At 40.3% G+C, this 18848-nt stretch overlaps 1 protein-coding gene across 3 annotated transcripts in view; it reads left to right on the forward strand.

Moving 5' to 3' along the window:
- The window catches only part of uxs1 (UDP-glucuronate decarboxylase 1), a 38521-nt gene that overhangs the window by 17710 nt on the left and 1963 nt on the right, over positions 1 to 18848 (forward strand). For all 3 annotated transcript variants that reach the window (XM_063887805.1, XM_063887803.1, XM_063887804.1), the window contains 8 exons: positions 270 to 450; positions 4730 to 4834; positions 5559 to 5618; positions 7014 to 7135; positions 10833 to 10952; positions 11859 to 11902; positions 18189 to 18249; positions 18337 to 18394. In XM_063887805.1, coding sequence (XP_063743875.1) covers positions 270 to 450; positions 4730 to 4834; positions 5559 to 5618; positions 7014 to 7135; positions 10833 to 10952; positions 11859 to 11902; positions 18189 to 18249; positions 18337 to 18394 — 751 coding nt within the window. The remainder of the gene's footprint in view (positions 1 to 269; positions 451 to 4729; positions 4835 to 5558; positions 5619 to 7013; positions 7136 to 10832; positions 10953 to 11858; positions 11903 to 18188; positions 18250 to 18336; positions 18395 to 18848) is intronic.

Below are 18848 nucleotides of genomic sequence, written 5' to 3' on the forward strand. Positions count from 1 at the left end.
GAAGTTATTATTCAAAACGATTCATTTCTTTTTCTAAGTGGAAAAAATATTTTAAAAAAACATTTCCTTTAAAGTAAATCAATGAATTGTCTCCTCAAATAGTGTTCATTTGATCATTTAATCTATTTAAATGTCTAACACAGGGTCAAAGTGTCTGCTGTGTAAAAGGCCCGATGGTTAAGCCTCAATTCTTACTTCAGAGAACATACGAGAGAGTTATTAAACACAACACTTGTATGCCTTTACTGACATGTGTTTTCTTCCAATAGATCACAGGTGGGGCGGGGTTTGTGGGTTCCCACCTGACTGACAAGCTGATGATGGATGGCCACGAGGTGACGGTGGTGGACAACTTCTTCACGGGGAGGAAGCGGAACGTGGAGCACTGGATCGGACACGAGAACTTCGAGCTCATCAATCACGACGTGGTGGAGCCTCTCTACATTGAGGGTGAGCGGGAGAATAGCTGTGGGAGGGGATGCATTTTGTTTCAACATGGAATAAAACCCTACTATATTATTTCAGAAACAATCAAAAACCGCTCAGATATGTCATTGAGTGAAACCTAAGGGGGTTGGGACTTTGGTTTTCCCTTCGAAATGAAATGTTAATTAATTGATGCAGCACATGAAACATTGAGGCACTGTTTTTGAGCGCTTTTATGTTTACTACTGTTCAAGGTTCTCCCAGTGTGCCTCCATCTTCAATTCACCTCAGTGGTTTTCAGTGTTTTTACAGCATTCAGGATAGAAACAGGCTTCCATGTGTAGTACATCTCTATCCAATACAAGAGAACACAATAGTCCTACTTTAGATTATGTTTCGTAAGATTGGGTCAGGGAGATGTGAGCTAGGCCATATTTTAGGCTGTAGGTGTAGTTTTCGGATTTCGATATATACTGTTTATACCAGAGTAAGCATGGGCTTAACTGTGACGGAAAAGTCTAGAAAGATGCAAACCACAATGAGCCCCTGGTGCAGGAGAGCGCATGCTGCAGTATTTTGTAAAGTAGTATTGTTTATCTGCCTGTTTAGCCACAATGACGCCCGCTGTCACTGCAGGGAGAAAATTCATTTATCTCGGTGTGTTGTTGACAGAGGGAGCTATAATGACTTCCAGTGATGCTGTTGGTTGAACACTGCATTTTAATTTAAAGGGGCCCTATTATGCATTTGGGGGTTTCCCTTTCCTGTAGTGTGTTATATATGTTTGTGTGCATGTAAATGGTCTGCAGAGGCTAAAATCACAAAGTTCCCAAAGGAACAATTGACATCACACTGTAACACTTGCACTTCTATTGGCTAGTGCTACAAAACATTGTATGTCATCTCTATGCAATTAACTTATCACAACAGAGCTGGCCAGCTAACCAATCAGAGCAGACTGAGCTCTGGTTTCAGACAGAGGGTGAAAAGAGGCTTTTTTTAACTTGTCACATAAGGGGCACTAAATACTAATATGAACCTGAAAAAAAAGGCATAATAATATGTCCTCTTCAAGTATTTTATTAATGCTGAAAACGCCATTAAAATCCTCCCTAGGACAGACAAATACTATTTTAAAAAGAGGGGGATTGCGGTTGAAAAGGGCTACAAATGGGATGTAACATGGGAGAAAATAAAGCTTGCAACAATAGAGACTGAAAGAGGTGGATTTCCAGGACACTTTGCTCCTTTATAGGCGAACTCTACCTTGTATTTAAAAGTCAAATGTTATTTAAAGGTCTTCCCCATGTGACGTAAAATAACCCTCTTTGTATCACTGTATAAAACGCCAAAATGTAAAAGACCTATAAAAGGCTTTAAGGATCCTAAGAAAGTTGTAAATAAAGAGAAGGCCGTTAGGAACTCGGCTTTCTCCACAGTTTTATTTTGTTTATTTATCTCCAGTCCACAGCAGCCTTTTCTCCCCAGACTGTCCCCTCACAGTACGATTCTTAGGTGGGGGCTCACAATTGTTGGCCAATAGAATCGATGCCTGTGATGTTTTCGTTTGTTTGTTTGTTTACTTTAGACCAGCTGCCAAATGCAACCTGTTGAGCTCTGCAAGGCTCAGAGACGACAGCTGGGTGTGAGGTGGCGGGGGGTGGGGCTTTTGAAATTCTGAGGGAACAATAAAAGAAAGAGATAACAGCATTTTTTTTTTTTGCCAAAGCAGGCATGGCAAAGAAAAATGGAAAGCTGAGGGTTGACGGATTACATAGCTGCCGTGGAATCATGATATACACTTTAAAGGTCCCCCATTATGCAAAATGCACTTTCTGATGTCTTTGATATATTAACATGTGTCCCCGGTGTGTAAGCAGACTCACAAAGTGTCCGAAAATACAACCCTATCTCTTTTCCTCCTTACCCACATCTCTAAAAACGTGGGTACAAACGAGCTGACCCAGATTTGCTGCCCATATGACGTCATATTGGAAATGTGGGCTGGCTTTATATTGAACTCCTGGCAACGTCCCCCCCCACGTGACACTTCCCAACCTATCGTCCCCCATATACAGTCGCTAGCTGAATCCCCTCTGCAGTGTGTGTGTGTGTGTGTGTGTGTGTGTGGACTTAGAGTTGTTGTTTATATAATTCATATAATGTCTCTGTTCTAGAGGTAAACACTGAGAAGTGTTTCAGAAATAATGCTGGATGTGGTTTGGAACACAATATGTGGTTTAATCACGGCAGCGTTTAGCTGAGTATCTCCGTTAGAAACGTCTCTCTTCAGACAGAGAGCCCGTGACGCTCCAAAGGGGCGTGGCCAACTTCAGGTCAGCTCAGATTTAAAGCGACAGTCACAGAATCAGCACTTCTGGAACAGGGCTGAAATAGGGGGGTATGAGGCATGCTACAATGGGTGATCCGTTTAGTATTTTGAGCAAAACACTTCACATATGTGTGCATTGTTAGATATTACCCTACAATGTATTGTTCAAATGTGGCATAATAGGAGACCTTTAAGTACAAAAAGCTAGATGACTGATACTGCAGACTGACCCATTAAAGATGAATATACTCTGTATTGTATGGTCTGAATGTAAATACCTAAAGGTATCAAATAAATGCAGTAAAGTAAAAGTTGCAGTAGTGTAGACGTACAAAGTAGTACAAATTGTAAAACTCAAATAAACTACAAGTACCTCAACATTTTACTCACCAATTTGACTTAAATACAGTTCTAGAGTAATGTTTCTTTCAACGCTGACGAAACATTGATACCACCCAGACATGTGATTTACGTCCAGTAAAGAAACTGTTATGAAATACTGCGTTTCACCTCAGCGTAATGACTCTCACAGAGCCGCTGAAGATTATGTTCAAGGTTACGCAGGCACCAGAAGACAATATTTAATGAAAATCACTCTAGTAAACACAACTGCATCATAAACCTGGTGTGTATGTGTCAGCAAAATACTCTTCTTCCCTGAAGTATCATACGTCCTCACAGTTTTCATTGCGATGTGACAATTTTGTGATGTTATTGTGCTAATGCTACAAACAGGGACCAGGAGTGTTTGGTCGGGTTCTGATTTTGAATCGATGAAGAGGAATTGAAGTCGAAGGAGTCTTGCTAACTCCGTGAAAATGACAACCACATGACGTCTCATGACTGTCACCAGAGTTATATCCTGGCGCTTGGAAGATAAAGGGAAAATAAAAGCATGAAATGGAAATCACTTCAAACAGCGCACTGAATGAGACTTCTTGCCGCTGGTATTGGAAAAAAAAAAGTCTGACTCGAGGTCTCTGTATTTAAGAACGACATGAAATGTAATAATGAATACAGAAATACTATGGGAGCAAATGGAACAAGCTGTGAAAGTGAAAATGTTTTCGGCTATGAATCAAAAGGTCAATCCATCAACAGGTGATTACATTCACATTGAGAGCAAAATTGAAATGGTTGAGAAAATTGAAGAGCACCAGAAAATGGGACAGAGATTATGGGAGTAAAACTTATTGAAAACATACAAGGCAATCAGACTTTATTGCAGAACACAATGTGCCCGGACTAAGCCAATTGCATATAACATTTTTATGTTAATATATAATCAGTTATACGGGGGCTAACATTCTCAGGTTCATGTTTGTATTTTGTGCCTCTATGTCTCCATGTTTTAATATTGAAAAGCTATTCATTCTTCTCATACTGCCTGTGCTGCAGCAGCTCTTTTCACCCTCTGTGTGAAACCAGAGCCCAGTCTGCTCTGATTGGTTTGCTGGCCGGCTGTGCTGTGATTGGTCAACTGCTTAGAGATGTCCCGCCCCTTATCCCATCACGTACAATGTGTGGTAGCGCTAGCCAATAGAAGTGTTAAATAGTGATTTCACTATTTATGATATTACAGAGAAGAACATTATTTTACTAACAAAGGGACACTAGCGTTACATGCACAAAAACCTATATTACATACGATAGATGACGCACTATAGGAAAGGGAAACCAGAAAAGCACATATGGGTCTCTTTAAGTATCATGTAGCAAATGAGTGACCTTGTGCACCTCTTTCTTTGCGAGACAAAAGCCTGTAATTACTCTGCACTGAGCTACATTAAAATGCTGACATAATTTGCTTCTCAAATTTGTAGGATGGACAGCTTTTTTAATCAGTCGTATATATGTAGCTATCATTACAAGCTTTAAGGTCAAGGCTCCAAATGAGCTGCAGCATTGATGAAACAGTCTTTCATATTTTTGCTGAAAAATATGTTCATGTTTTTACTCTCCTCTTTGCAGTGGACCAGATCTATCACCTGGCGTCTCCTGCCTCTCCGCCCAACTACATGTACAATCCCATCAAAACACTCAAGACCAACACCATTGGCACTCTGAACATGCTTGGTGAGTACGTTGAGAGCACTTAACCCAAATATAACTTTATATAATGGACTCAAAGACAAGGCTAATGATGTGGGCAATTAAGATATTCAGAAATGAGGGTAACTGTAATTAAAATGTCAATTTCTGGCGGTATATTCGACTTTTAAAACGCAAAAGGAAAATGAAATGTAGTTTATATTCCATTAAGTATTGAAACATGACCACAGTCCAGATCCCGCCGATAAAAATGTGTTTTTATCATCATTATTTGTTCCTCTGTGTTGTGTGGAGAGAAAGAGGAGCTCAATACTTACCTGAGCCTTATCCTCCCTCTTTAAATGTTACATTTTTATCCATGCCAAGGGATTCTTAAATCCAGCAAACTGAGAGTCAAAACCTCATGTGTTGTTATTTCAAATTGAAAAACAGGCTCCATTTTAATACATTTTTTAAACTGATGAGGAGATGACTTCTCTTCTCACTCGCAACTCTTGAGTAACATTTCAGAACTTTCCTGTGAAGTACTGTCAAAGCACTGTCTGAATATCAATGTAGAGCTTTTAGACTAGAAGATCGTCCCCACTGTGTTAAAGGGGAAGGAGACCGGAGCACACTGATTGATTTCCTTCCTTTTAATTATGTGTTCTCATAATTAAAAGGCAGGAAATCAATCTGTGTGCTTTCTCTTTATCCCCTCTGAAGTTTTTCCATCGTTGAGCTGAGAGTTGTGTTGTTTGTCTTTTAGGTTTAGCCAAACGTGTGGGTGCCAGACTTCTGCTGGCTTCTACTTCTGAGGTCTATGGAGGTAAGGAAGAGCAAATGTTGAGCTTTATGAATCTTAAGTCAAGATTCTCGACAGATGAGAATTTGCTGCAACAAGCAGATCTCAAGACACATTTTCAGATTCAAACGCTTCGTGGATCTTTTCTGATTCAATGGGTTTTGAGAACACTGATTACAAAGGGCTCTGGTTTCAGACGGAGGGTAAAAAGGGGCTCCAACACATTGTACGTGATAGGCTAAGGGGCGGGACATCTCTAAGCGGTTGACATATCACAACAGAGCCGGCCAGCTAACCAATCAGAGCAGACTGGGCTCTGGTTTCAGACAGAGGGTGAAAAGAGCTGCTGCAGCACAGGCAGTATGAGAAAAATAAAGAGCTTTTTGAAGTTTAAAGCATGGAGACATGTCCCAGTAGAGACAATCAATACGAACATGAACCTGAAAACGAGCAGAATATGTCCTCTTTAATCTTTTGTTATTTTCTTAATAATTCAAGGAGGCTTACTGTCTGCCAAATCTGACCCTTTTTGTCTTTGTCAGTCTTAACAAATGGAGAGCTGCACCGGTATAAAGGGACGATTCAGTAGCACAGACATTATGGTCAGCATGCTTAAGAGGCAGTATTTATGACTATAAATGACTGAGTATACTCACACTCGTCTGTAGAACAAACTGAGATATGTGTAAGAGGCAATCACAGAGTCATTACCTTTTATATTAAAAACCAATAAACGTAAGTTGGTCTTCTCTAAGGATTTGACTTGTTAAACACAGCTGAGATTTCTGGACAGACATGCCGTGAATATGTTCATCCTTGAGTAGTACAGGACCTAGTTCTGAAACCTGGAATGAAGTCAGCCTTTTACAACTTCCCTTTCCTCGACTCAAAGTCAACCATTGTTTTAACTTGTTTTTGGTTAAAGCCTGAAATAATGTCTGTGGTTAACACAAGCTGAAGAGATGTTTACGCTTTGTTATACAACACGAAATACGTCCCCACTGGTTACCCTCTGAAGGTTTTTAGGTCTCGTAAAAACGCAGGTGGTGACTCAAAGATATTACTTTGCGTAATTTCGCCAAAAATTAGCTGCTGTTAGCTTAGCGTTGGTGACACGCAGCAATGCAACCTTGATATTGTTTATTCAAAGCCTAATGCTGTTTTAATCTAGCAATTGCATTTGCGCTTCAACATATTTAGAAGTGCTGTAGTCATGTGGAGAAAAAGTATCATAAATGTAGGTTTAACAAAAACCGTACTTTTTGCTACGGTCCAAAATCCAATAGCTTTTTGTTGAGGGAGCCTTGGCGATGCTAAATCCAGAGGCGGCCTGGAAAGAAATGTCATCACAGCAACTTCATTCAAGATCCCTTAGCGTTTACATTTCTCTAAACACGTTTTAAACTCTTTATTTTTCAGATCCAGAGGTTCACCCACAGAACGAGGAGTACTGGGGCCACGTGAATCCCATCGGTCCTCGTGCATGCTACGATGAGGGGAAGCGTGTGGCAGAGACCATGTGTTACGCCTACATGAAACAGGTATCATTACCGTACAGTGTTCATTTGAAGGGAAATCTGGTTGTATTTGATTGACACTTCCAATTGTCTCCGTGTGACTTTCATCAGTAAGATGCTTTGGTTCAACGGCAAAATCCAACACAGCGGAAATGCAATACTGGAAACGGTAAAATAATCAATCATTGTGATTTTCTTAGAGTTAGTGGTTATAAATAGAAAATGGCAGGAGCAGACTAACTTCATTCAGTTAATAATATGTAAAGTGCAACAATGGGTATATTTTTGTTCCATTGACATACAAACAATGGAGGAAATGATCTGATTTGTTTTGCATATTGTAATTAATAACATATAAATAGGTTGTTTTAAATGAAGTCTCTTCTATAAATAGGCTGTTTGACATGGTTTAGTGTCAGTAAAGACACGGCAATCAATCGAATGTTTCCTTAAATATCCGGACTGGATGATGCTGAGACTTTTTGATCATTTTCCCCCGTCATGACTTGATTGACGCGAGCCTTTGATGATCAGATATGATTGGCTTCTCTTGCGTTGCCTCCAGGCAGGTGATATTTATTTATCTGCATCGTCTCCTGCTCCTCCTCAGCTGCTCATTATTTTTTTCACACTTACTGGGAGAATTCTCGGTAACAGACGGCTTTAAATATCCAGGTGTCAGTCGATTGAGCACGGGGACGAGGATATCACTCATCTCATCTATTGCCCAGTCATGTAATCGAAATTCATTAACATTTGAAAACTGATGAGTGTAGGTTAACCAGCCGAAAATACTTTTCTTACCTTCTCCCCACACAGAAGGCAAACATTATGAAGATGGAAAACGTTGCCTCAGTGGACTTCTAATCTCCAAATGGTTTGATTTATTTAACAACATTTTATTATAGGCAACTATTCACAGTGACATTAATAGCTCAGCCTAATGTAATCAAAGTCCCGCCTTCTCAATTAAATATAAAATAGCGTTATATGAAGGGAAGAGCATCTTTAGGATTTGGGCACTTTTATTGATACTCCTTCATTGAATAATAATAATAATACTGACCTTAAAGAGGAGAGTTTATGCTCATTTTCAGGTCCATATTTGTATTTTGTGTCTCTACAGTGACATGTTTCCATGCTTTAATGTTCATAAAGCTCTTTATTTTTCTCATACTGCCTGTGCTGCAGCACCTCTTTTCACCCTCTGTCTGAAAAACAGAGCCCAGTCTTCTCTGATTGGCTAACTGGCCGGCTCTGGTGTGATTGGTCAACCCCTTAGAGATTTCCCGCCCCTTAACCTATCAAGGACAATGGGTTGGAGCGCTAGCCAATAGGAGGCAAGTGTTAAATAGTGATGTCACTATGTTACGGAAGCATACAAAGGAGTCTAATGGAGGCGTTTCAGGCAGAGTGTGTGGGAGAGAAACTCCCTCTGGAGGGAACACCGGGAGTTTAGCCTTTGCAGACCATTGACATGCACTAAAACCTATACAACACTCTACAGGAAAGGGAAAACCCAATAATGTCTCCTTAATTAACATTTTGGAGGTCACCAGGCAGCGAAGAGCAGCAGATAACCGTGAGAACATTTACTCCCATGTTGTGACTGAAATGTTATTTAAACTCATCGATGCTTCTTTATTTATGATTTGCCAAATGATCATGGCTCCTCTTCCTAATTAAAATAAATGAATACTGCAAAGATAGGTGCAGATGTTTCCACGTCATTAAACATTAAACCTCCGCATCTCCAACAAGCGTTCTGGTGCTCGGGGACATGAACAGGCTGCACATGTTTTCTCGTTCGATTGCAGGTGCCAAGTCAGACCCAGAAGCATTTCCACCTGTCTATCATAACTACAGTCAGCAGCAGGTGAACACATCCTATGCAATCTGCTCTGCAAAGGTGTTAAATCATTTAATTACACTTGCAGGTTTTTTTTAAGGCCCCCTGTGCCTTAAAGCACAAGTATGCAATTGATGCAGCGACAAATGCATCAGCACATGTATGCCTTCACACATACACACACACACACACACACACACACACACACACAGTGTGAAATTTTGTCGATCCACAGAGTGAGATATAAAGCTGTTAGTCAAAATGATGGGAACAGCCGTCTTTCTGAGTCTCTTCAGATGTTTGATTGGCAGTAATTTATGTGTACACGCACATAGGTTGAAAATGTAATGACCCTAAGGGAAAGCAGTTGCTTGTTAGGAGATGTAGGATGTCAATCACAGATCATTAGATGCATGCTTTAATCTGAAAAGAAAAAACAACATGTGGTGGGCAGTAATTGGATTATGGTTTCTTGTAAACACCAATAATACACAGCTTAAGCTAATTATTGTTATAAATCAGCATTATCCTGCTTAAGGTGCATAGACAGTAAGGTTTTAAGACGAAACAAACTGTTAAGGTGTGTGTATAAGTGCACACTCTGCATGTTGTCCCCATTGTGTCCTTGTTCTTCACCAGCGGAATATATTTGCAGGTTCTTACAGCATTTCATGTTCACAGTTCCACCAGAACCATCTACATAATGTCCGTGTTTTTATTCATGCTGTATGAGCGGAAATGAATTCACATCACATCTGAAGGAGCACAGATTGATGCGTGAGGCTGACTTATGAAGGCCAGGGATTTGTTTTGTTTTAATAAGGTCGGTCTTTCTAAATCTCTGGGATCAGTTTGAGTACAAGTGGCCTCATTTATTCCCTAGCTGGAGAGCGTGTTAGGAAAACGTTCTCATCTTCCTGGTACTGAGGATCTGCTTAAAACTTGCACTTTATTAAACATTAAGCTCATAGGGAAGGGAGCATGTGATTAGTGCAGTACCAAATGTCATGTTTTAAATATTCAAAGCCCTGTTTCATAACCCTAAAGGAAAGATGTGGTTGATTTCAATGTGATTTATGATCATGTTTAAGAGACTGCTACAAAGTCCATGTAATACAGGTGTGTGCCTTTCTTTGTGTGCGGCAAAGTATACATCTTTTAATTTACACACACAGCAATTACTGCAGGTCAGTCCGTCCTGGGAGAGAGATCCCTCCTCTGTGGTTCTCCCGGAGGTTTATTACATTTCTTTCTTGTTTGGTGTGAGGGTCTAAGGGCAGAGGGTGTTGTGTTTTTGTATTCTGTGCAAACTGTAAAGCCCACTTGGACTAATCAGAATACCTTTGTTCGTCCCACAGAGGGGAATTTAACATTTGCTACAGCAACAGCAGAGCCAAAGACGGCTTGAAAAAAAGCTTGCATTAAATGATTGCATTATTCGCGCTGTTCGATATTCATATATTAATCTGCTGTATTTGTCTACCAGACTGCTATTGTTATATATTTATTGCTGTGCCTTTGTTTTTTGTAATCTTTTATTCCTATCTTGTGTATGTGTGTTTAAATACATATATGTATACATCTTTTTATTACATATTTTAATCTTTGGGTCGGTGGGAAACGTCATTTCAGTCTCCCTGTCTGTACCACACACTCAGACATATTGATCATTAAGTTGACTTTGAAACACAATTTGATCGATTGGTATGATTTAAACTGAATATTTCAGTAGATAAACACTGCGTTTTGAAATGGTTACATCTATCCTTGTTTTTAATCAAATGTCCTCGCTTCACCGCGCTCTCGAGTTGTTCTCAAATAGGATGATTCAAGGACTAATGAGATGCTTCTTTCTTGTTTTTCTGCTCACAGGAGGGGGTGGAGGTGAGGGTGGCGAGGATCTTCAACACGTTTGGCTCCCGGATGCACATGAATGATGGACGAGTGGTCAGCAACTTCATCCTGCAGGCTCTACAGGGAGAGCCGCTCACTGTACGCACAGCTTTACTCATTCAATACACGCCTGATAAAAACCTCTACTTCTTTATGAGGATGTGCACACTATTAGCCTGAGTGCTGAGGATCAGTTACGGTTGTATGCATCCTAAATGATATGCTAGAAAATGAGAAAATGTGGAAATCTTCTTTAATTAAACATGATTTGAACTGAAGAGACACTGCAGGTTAGCTTGGTAGTATGAGTTATATCAAACACTTTAAGGATGGTTTAATAGAAACCGATTTTGATGTACAAAAATAAAACCTCAAAATTGTATTTGTCGAGTAAAGCAGACTTGACAAAAAACAGGACCTTGCATTGCGCTTATTATTTAATTCTGTTTGATAGAAATGCATTGTTGACAAATGCTCCAGTGTCTGTAAATATTTTTGCTTTATTGAACAGGGATCTTGCATACAAATACATCTGCCGTCCTTGGGCGGGGACACGCATACAAAGATCATCAAACACTTTAAACATTTGTGTGAAAACCTGATGGTATTTAGCTGGCTTTGATGTTGGCCTAAAGTGTTTCTGCCTTGGCATTCCAGTCAAAGTATGAGGAGCAGAGAAGAGAGCTGTTCATTTCCTTCACAAGAGGTGTTGACTGTCACAGTGAAAGATGGTTTTAAAGCTAGAACTTCAACAGAACAATAAAAATCAGTAAAAGCAAATCACTAAAAGTTCAATCAAATCAAAAGCCATCAATAACCATAAAACCTATTAACCACTTACTCAAAGAATGCATCAAACAGCTGGTGAGGAGAGCGCATGCTGCTTCAGACTCAAATGACAGTAAAATGGATTTTGGCAAGATTGGCATTTTATTGCAAAATGGGAAGAAGAGGTGTTTGCGTATGCAGAAGTTGTAACCGGCTCTCTCGTTGTTGTTGTTCTAGGTGTATGGTACAGGTTCCCAAACAAGAGCCTTTCAGTATGTAAGGTAAGATCACATTTCTACTCATTTTTCTTCGATTCATCTGTGCTGAACTTTTGTCACGAGAAACCCTTGTCATCTTCCCACCAATTATGAACGGTATAATAACACTTTCATGATATAATTAATAATAAATCAGGTGGATTGTGTTACATGTATGATAGCATTTTGAAGCCATGCCATCATCCAACTGTGTATTGAGTGTATGTTGTTAGTATAGTATTATTAATGACATTCTTCTGGTGAGTAACGCATATCAAATGTGTGTATGCTGATGCTTACATAGCCTTGTGAATATGAAATGAGGTGGAAGGGTGATATGAAGTTCATAATTAAATACCAATATGTGCGTGTCTCTGTGCCCGTAAGCCTTATGTGTATGTGGCAGGTTAAAGGAGCGTCTATGGGTTTGTGTGCAGGTCAGTGACATTAATTTAATCATTTTGAAGATGCGAGATTAAAGACACGGTGTCTTTGAAGCTCTCCTATCTCTTTGCAGCATTCACCCGCCCGCTCTGAATGACTTTCACTTTGTGTAAACATTAAAATGCCAAGGTCTGCAGGCAAACAGAGCTCAAAAGACTTGATTACTAATGGTATACAGATATACAGGTTGAAGATGATGAATCTTCTCCTACTCAGTCACTTCTGCTCTTTAATGGTTCCATAGAAATGAACCTTGATAATATAGCACCTTTTCGAACAGTGTTTCACACATTTAAGGCAAGGAGAAACAAACGGTTGTAAAACAGTCACTAGATCCCATTTTGTAATGCAAATTAATCACATTACAAAGCTGCTCCCTTAGTTCCTCCGCATATTCTGCTCATTACCCGAAAATTGTATTTTGTGCCTCTACTGGGACATGTCTCCATGTTTTAATGTTCAAAAAGCTCTTTATTTTTCTCGTACTGCCTGTGCTGCTGCACTTCTTTTCACCCTCTGTCTGAAACCAGAGCCCAGTCTGCTCTGGTTGGTTAGCTGGTCGGCTCTGTTGTGATTGGTCAACAGCTTAGAGATGTCATGTTACAGAAGTAAACAAAGGAGTCCAATGGAGGCGTTTGAGGCAGGGGGGGAGTGTGTGGGAGAGAAACTTCATCTGGAGGAAACTTTTTTTTTAGCATTTGAAGACCATTTACATGCACCAAAACCTATAAACACACTACAGGAAAGGGAAAACCTCGGAAGCAATCTGTTGCACTTTGCTGTTAAACAGTGTTTTGTCTACAAGCAGAGTTCATTTAAACCTACATTTCCTTCTGACTGATTAACAGAAAAATATTAAGGGATGATTCATCCCCCATTTCACCGTTAATAGACATCTAGTCGTTTGCAAATTTGATTGGGAATAAGGATGTTGTTGTTATGTTGTATGCTAAATCGGAAACAACAAAGGACATGGCTCAGCTGACGCATAGGGACAAATGTGAAAATATAAAGAAGAACACAAGTTAAAATGTCCTTCACTTTAAGGGCCCAAACTACGATTGAGAATGTGGTCACTTAATAAGATAGTTGCTATTGTCGATTGTTCGTGTTTCTTTAGAGATGCAGACAAAAACATAACATTTAATCAGTCAAATATATTCACTGCAATAAGAAATACAACTTAATTATTAAGTTAATTGAGAATCTGATTACATTTCCATACCATCAGTAATTCAATCGGAACAATCCATAATAAATGATGCAAACTTGGACAAAATAAAATATTAATGCCGCAGGGTCTTAAAGTCACCAGCCCTCAGCCCAGGTTCATGGAAATTATTCAGTGGCTGATATGAAACATTGATTGAGAGTCCAGACCAAGTAATATTTGCACAAGAAAATGTAATTTATTTAATTTGTCTGCCAGCGATAAGGGCAGGGAGACGAGGGAGAGAAGTGTAGCGGCGGAAGACAGATAAATAAATGATTCCTCTTGCTATTAATTAGAATTTGATTAAAAACTATTCTTTACTTGTGACGGTCTACTTAATGCTCAGACAGTGTTAAAGTGATAGTGACCACAAACTACTGTCTCTCTTTTGAGTTCACATTTTTACTTGGCGTTCTGACATCCAACGTCTATTTATGATGGGGAGTTCATCTCAGATTGGTATCATTTTAATGCACAGCTTTAAGAAAAGGAAATAGAAAAGTTGAAATTGTAATTTGTGTTGGATTCAGAGTTGTTTGTTTGTTAGGAAACATAGGGTTGGTTTTCTATCCAGTCTTTGTATTGACTTGTAATCGCTGTGTGAGCGATTCTTACGTGATAGGCTAAGGGGCGGGACATCTCTAAGTGGTTGACTAATCACAACAGAGCTGCCCAGATAACCAATCAGAGCAGACTGGGCTCTGGTTTCAGACAGAGGGTGAAAGGGGTGCTGCAGCACAGGGAGTATGAGAAAAATAAAGAGCTGTTTGAACATTAAAGCATGGACACATGTAGCAGTAGAGGCACGAAATACAAATGTGAATCTGAAAATGAGCATTATTTGCCCCTTTCAAAGAGAATCATACAACGAGTAATGATTGACTTTCTCTGTAGTTGACCGACAACATTGCTTTTATGTTGAAGCGGCTTTTGATGGATGGAAATGCAGTATAAGCGCGTTTTGATCCAGGATGCTTTTCCACAGTCACAGTGCCTGCAGTTATCTTTAGACAGTTTCTGGTGTAAAGCCTGCAGGGGCTGGACCGTCTCCTGTGTCACGAATGATCTTCTTTGAGACTTGCATGTTGCTCATCCAATTCGAAAAGCAGCTGGTTGCTAGACATACTGCCGAGTGGTTTAGTTACTCTGCATACTAAACTAATGTCACCACATGTTCACCCATCAACTGCCTCCCGGTTCCCTCAGTGAAAAGGTAAATGTTCAGAAGGCCAGCTTAACCGTAGGAAAACGGCCATTTCCTTCCGTTCTGTATGCTTTCTATTGCTCCGCTGTAAAAACCCGCAAGAACATGCTGTGGGAAATGTTTTCGCTTTTATTCTCCCACCGTCAAACACCAGGAAGATGAGAAAAATACACACACCAGAAGGGGAAATGTTAGAAATGCATCGCAGCATCTCTCCTCTAAAGCTTTTTACTGTGTGAGTAATGGACCGTATGTTGAGAACATAATCAAACCTTCTATGAGTTACTGATTATGTGAAACAGTTTTCCGCATTCCTTTTTAGATCACACTTCTTTATGCTGGTCAATTCTTCCTTTTGTGAATAAAGCTGAGAGGGACCGAGCAATGATACCACAAAAACCTTTTCTGAGAGCAGTCACTTAGGAACGCTGTTATTCAATATGAATGCATTGAACAATGTGTGCTATGGTTGATCACAAATATCTAATACGGAAGGATGTTGGACAGGAAGGGCTCATTCAGACATAGTCTACTACAAGGATGTGTTGATGTTACCATTTCCTCTCAGGCTTTTTCAGATGTTCCCACCGTATAACTATTACCTTCCTGATGTCCATCATGTTTCCGGGTTTTCCATACGTCCCATTTCCAACCGTCCAGTAGGATTCAAGGATACGCTGATTCGATTTCAGTAGCCGTGGTCAGGGTCACTGTGACCGCAAATGTCTAATAGGATAAAATGAAATGAGGTCGGCGAGGTGTACAACTGTGTGGCGGTAATTCTAGAGCATCGAGGTCTGTGGCACGGTGGGAGGCCGTATTATGCTAATTATCAGGTTCATATTTCATATGTGTCTTTATTTCTCTCATCCGGCCTGTGCTGCTGCACCTCTTTTTCACCCTCTGTCCGAAACCAGAGCCCAGTTCGCTCCGATTGGTCAGTGGCCGGCTCTGTTGTGATAAGTCAACTGCTTAGAGATGTCCCGCCCCTTAGCCTATCACGGACAATGTGTTGGAGTGCTAGCCAATAGAAGCGCGATTGTTAAGTGGGGATGTCACTATGTTACAGAAATAATTAAAGGAGTCCAATGGAGGAGTTTCAGGCAGGGGGGGAGTGTGTGGGAGAGAAACTCCCTCAGGATTTTAACCTTGCAGACCATTTACATACACCAAAACCTAAATAGCACACTACAGGAAAGGGAAATATAGTCTCTTAAGTTTCACTTTTTTCACGAGTAGGTCTTTTTGCAGCGTGCATGGGCAACATTTCCATCCTGCCGCTGCTTTCACAATACTCTGCTGATGGACACTTGTTTGTGGTTCTGCACCCACAAACATAACTATGTATGGGGTCAGATCAGTCTGATAATACACAAATGCACACAGAAGGATTCACCCTTGTATTTCAGGATCCACACAAATATGTTCCGTTTCATATACATGTAAATAAAATCCAAATACAGAAAAAGGTTTTATGTGTATTTTTGATCCCCACATATTGGTTTGTGTCAAACCGCTCTCTGTGCATGGATCGCTGCGCATTCGTGCGTGGGTTTTTTGAGACTCCCCTGACGCTCACCCGATTCGTACTTGTAATTTTTTCCATCTATAGCCAATCAGATGTCTCCTCCATTCTAAGCCAATCACATGAGCGCGCCCCCATGAGGGTGTTATTTCTTGCGTTCATGACGTAGCGCTTCATATACGCATTTTGCGCTGTCCGGAGCTGACTGCTCAACTTCAACACAGCCTCTAACACAAGTGTAAGTGATAAGTGTCTCTGCGTGAATGATTCAGTATGTTTTAGGTATGAATTCTTGTGACGTTAGTGATGTGTTACTGTTAGCATGGAAGTAATATAGGTGACAAGTTAGCTATAATGCTTAACCGGTTAATCCAATAAACGGAACATATTTGTGTGTGCATTGAAAAACATTTGTGTGGATCCTGAAGTACAAGTGTGAATCCTTCTGTGTGCATTTGTGTATTATGAGACTGATCTGACCCCATAACTATGTGCCAAGGCAAAAAGTTTATTAAGCGAGCAAACAAAGACGTATCCATTGAACGCTGAGACGTTGGAACTCATCAGCTTTGCAAATGCTTTACGAAGGAAGGAAGGTTCTTGGCACCTTTTTCTTGAGCCTCAAGGATACACAAATAGTTTAAGTGATGAACGGTGAATGTTTACATAACAGTTTGAGTGTTTACAAGAATATTCCTCAAGGCAACTTTATCCACCCCATTATTCCGTGCAACGTAGATATTCAGGTCATAGAATATCATCTGGGCAGGTCTGATAATGTACAATGACCAGAACAATAATCATGACAGTAAATATATTCTACCTATTCCCTTTGTACCATTCAAAAAACATGTTTATTCTCAGCATGTTGCTTGTACATCTGAGTATACAAAAGCTCTGCCATGAATACTTATTTGGAAGTAGATATAAATCTGTAAGTTCATAATAGATGCTGCGGACGGACTGCAATGTGTTTTGAATATTCTAGTCCGCCCTCATTGATGTAAGAGAGACGGACTATGACCTTTCTCAGTATGTAATGTAACATGCATGCTTGCAAATTTGGCATTTGGGACTAAGTAGAGCTTACTGATGTGGATATCTTGCCGCGTGTACGATTTGTGTGTGTCGGGGGAGGTTAATATTACATGATATCATCAGTCATTTATTAACTAAATAATACATCTGGTTCATATTATACATTAGTGTCACGTAAGCCTCACTGATCTCGTTCTACAGCGACCGCAGGAACAAACATTTGTCGCCGAGAGGCTTGAGGTCGGGCCCGGTTGCCTTTGTCAGACACGCTGAGATAAGATGAGATAAGAGGTACTTTATTAAATCACAAACTGGGACATTTTTGCGTTGCAGCAGCATCAAATAACCAAGGCATTGCGCATAACTATTCTAAAAATTGAAATAGAAGTCTGGTATCGAAAAATGAGTCCAACAACTCCTGCTTTAATAAAGATAATCAAGTTGGGAAAGGTTGCGGTTAACAAAAAATACAGCGACCCTCTCACCCCCTCACACGCTGAACAGCTGATTATACTCACAATGAGTGTCTTCCTGACTCCTACGACAGTGCGTGGTCTGCTGAAGGAAGCAAGAAAAAGATGACTTGACAGACGGCCGCTAGTCACTATGTATCGGCACTGAGTTTTGAAAGGATGAATGGAAGAGAGTCCATGCTCAGGCTGTCAGTTCTCACCTTTCCTTCGAATAATCTGTTTCAGTTTGAAGACGTGCTGAATAGAAGCCCAACATTACAATAATGGTGGGTTAGGGTCGGAAGAGTAATTATGTGGAATGTAATATATTAAAGGAACAATGTACAACGTGTTCTCATAATCAAATCTGTGCGTGAAGAGCTGACATCCTGGAGGAGAGTTTATCTAAATGTCTGTGTGGTTTTCCTCTCCAGTGATCTGGTGAACGGCCTGGTGCTGCTGATGAACAGCAACATCAGCAGCCCCGTCAATCTGGTGAGTTCACCTTACCCTGCGGAGCCTCTCAACGCCCGTCCCCTGTTGACACTGAAGTGATGGAAGTTTATGAAATGTTTTTTGCAGGGGAACCCAGAGGAACACACCATATTGGAGTTCGCTCGTCTCATAAAAAGTCTTGTCGGTAAGGCATCCGATCGATCCAAGTGTATGTCTCGTCTCTGGACACTTCTGACCTTTGCTATCTCAGCCCCTTTCCTGTCAATCCTTTCTCATTTCTGAATGTCCTTCTCCTACGTTATGCGTCCTATTGTCTAGTTTGCCTTGCTAGTTCATTTGATTTAAGCCCCTTATTGTTAAAGCATAGGACACATTTTCTATTATCAAGATTCAAAAGCCTATTTTCATATGCACAATAGCTTCAGCAGAGTAGTTGGCTATGGAAATGCTCCTCCAGCAGTGAGTCGCACAATATGTCTTACAGAATAGAACATGCAAACCTGCAGTGAGTTAATGGAATAAGAAAGAAATGACATCTTAAACTGAATCTGTGAAGCACAATAAATACTGTACAAGTGAGCACAGTATAGAGTCATCTCATGCAGTCGTTAAATCCTGTTTTACAATCTACCACTGAC

The sequence above is a fragment of the Eleginops maclovinus genome, chromosome 7 (assembly GCF_036324505.1).
Source record: "Eleginops maclovinus isolate JMC-PN-2008 ecotype Puerto Natales chromosome 7, JC_Emac_rtc_rv5, whole genome shotgun sequence".
NCBI classification, from domain to species: Eukaryota; Metazoa; Chordata; class Actinopteri; order Perciformes; family Eleginopidae; genus Eleginops; species Eleginops maclovinus.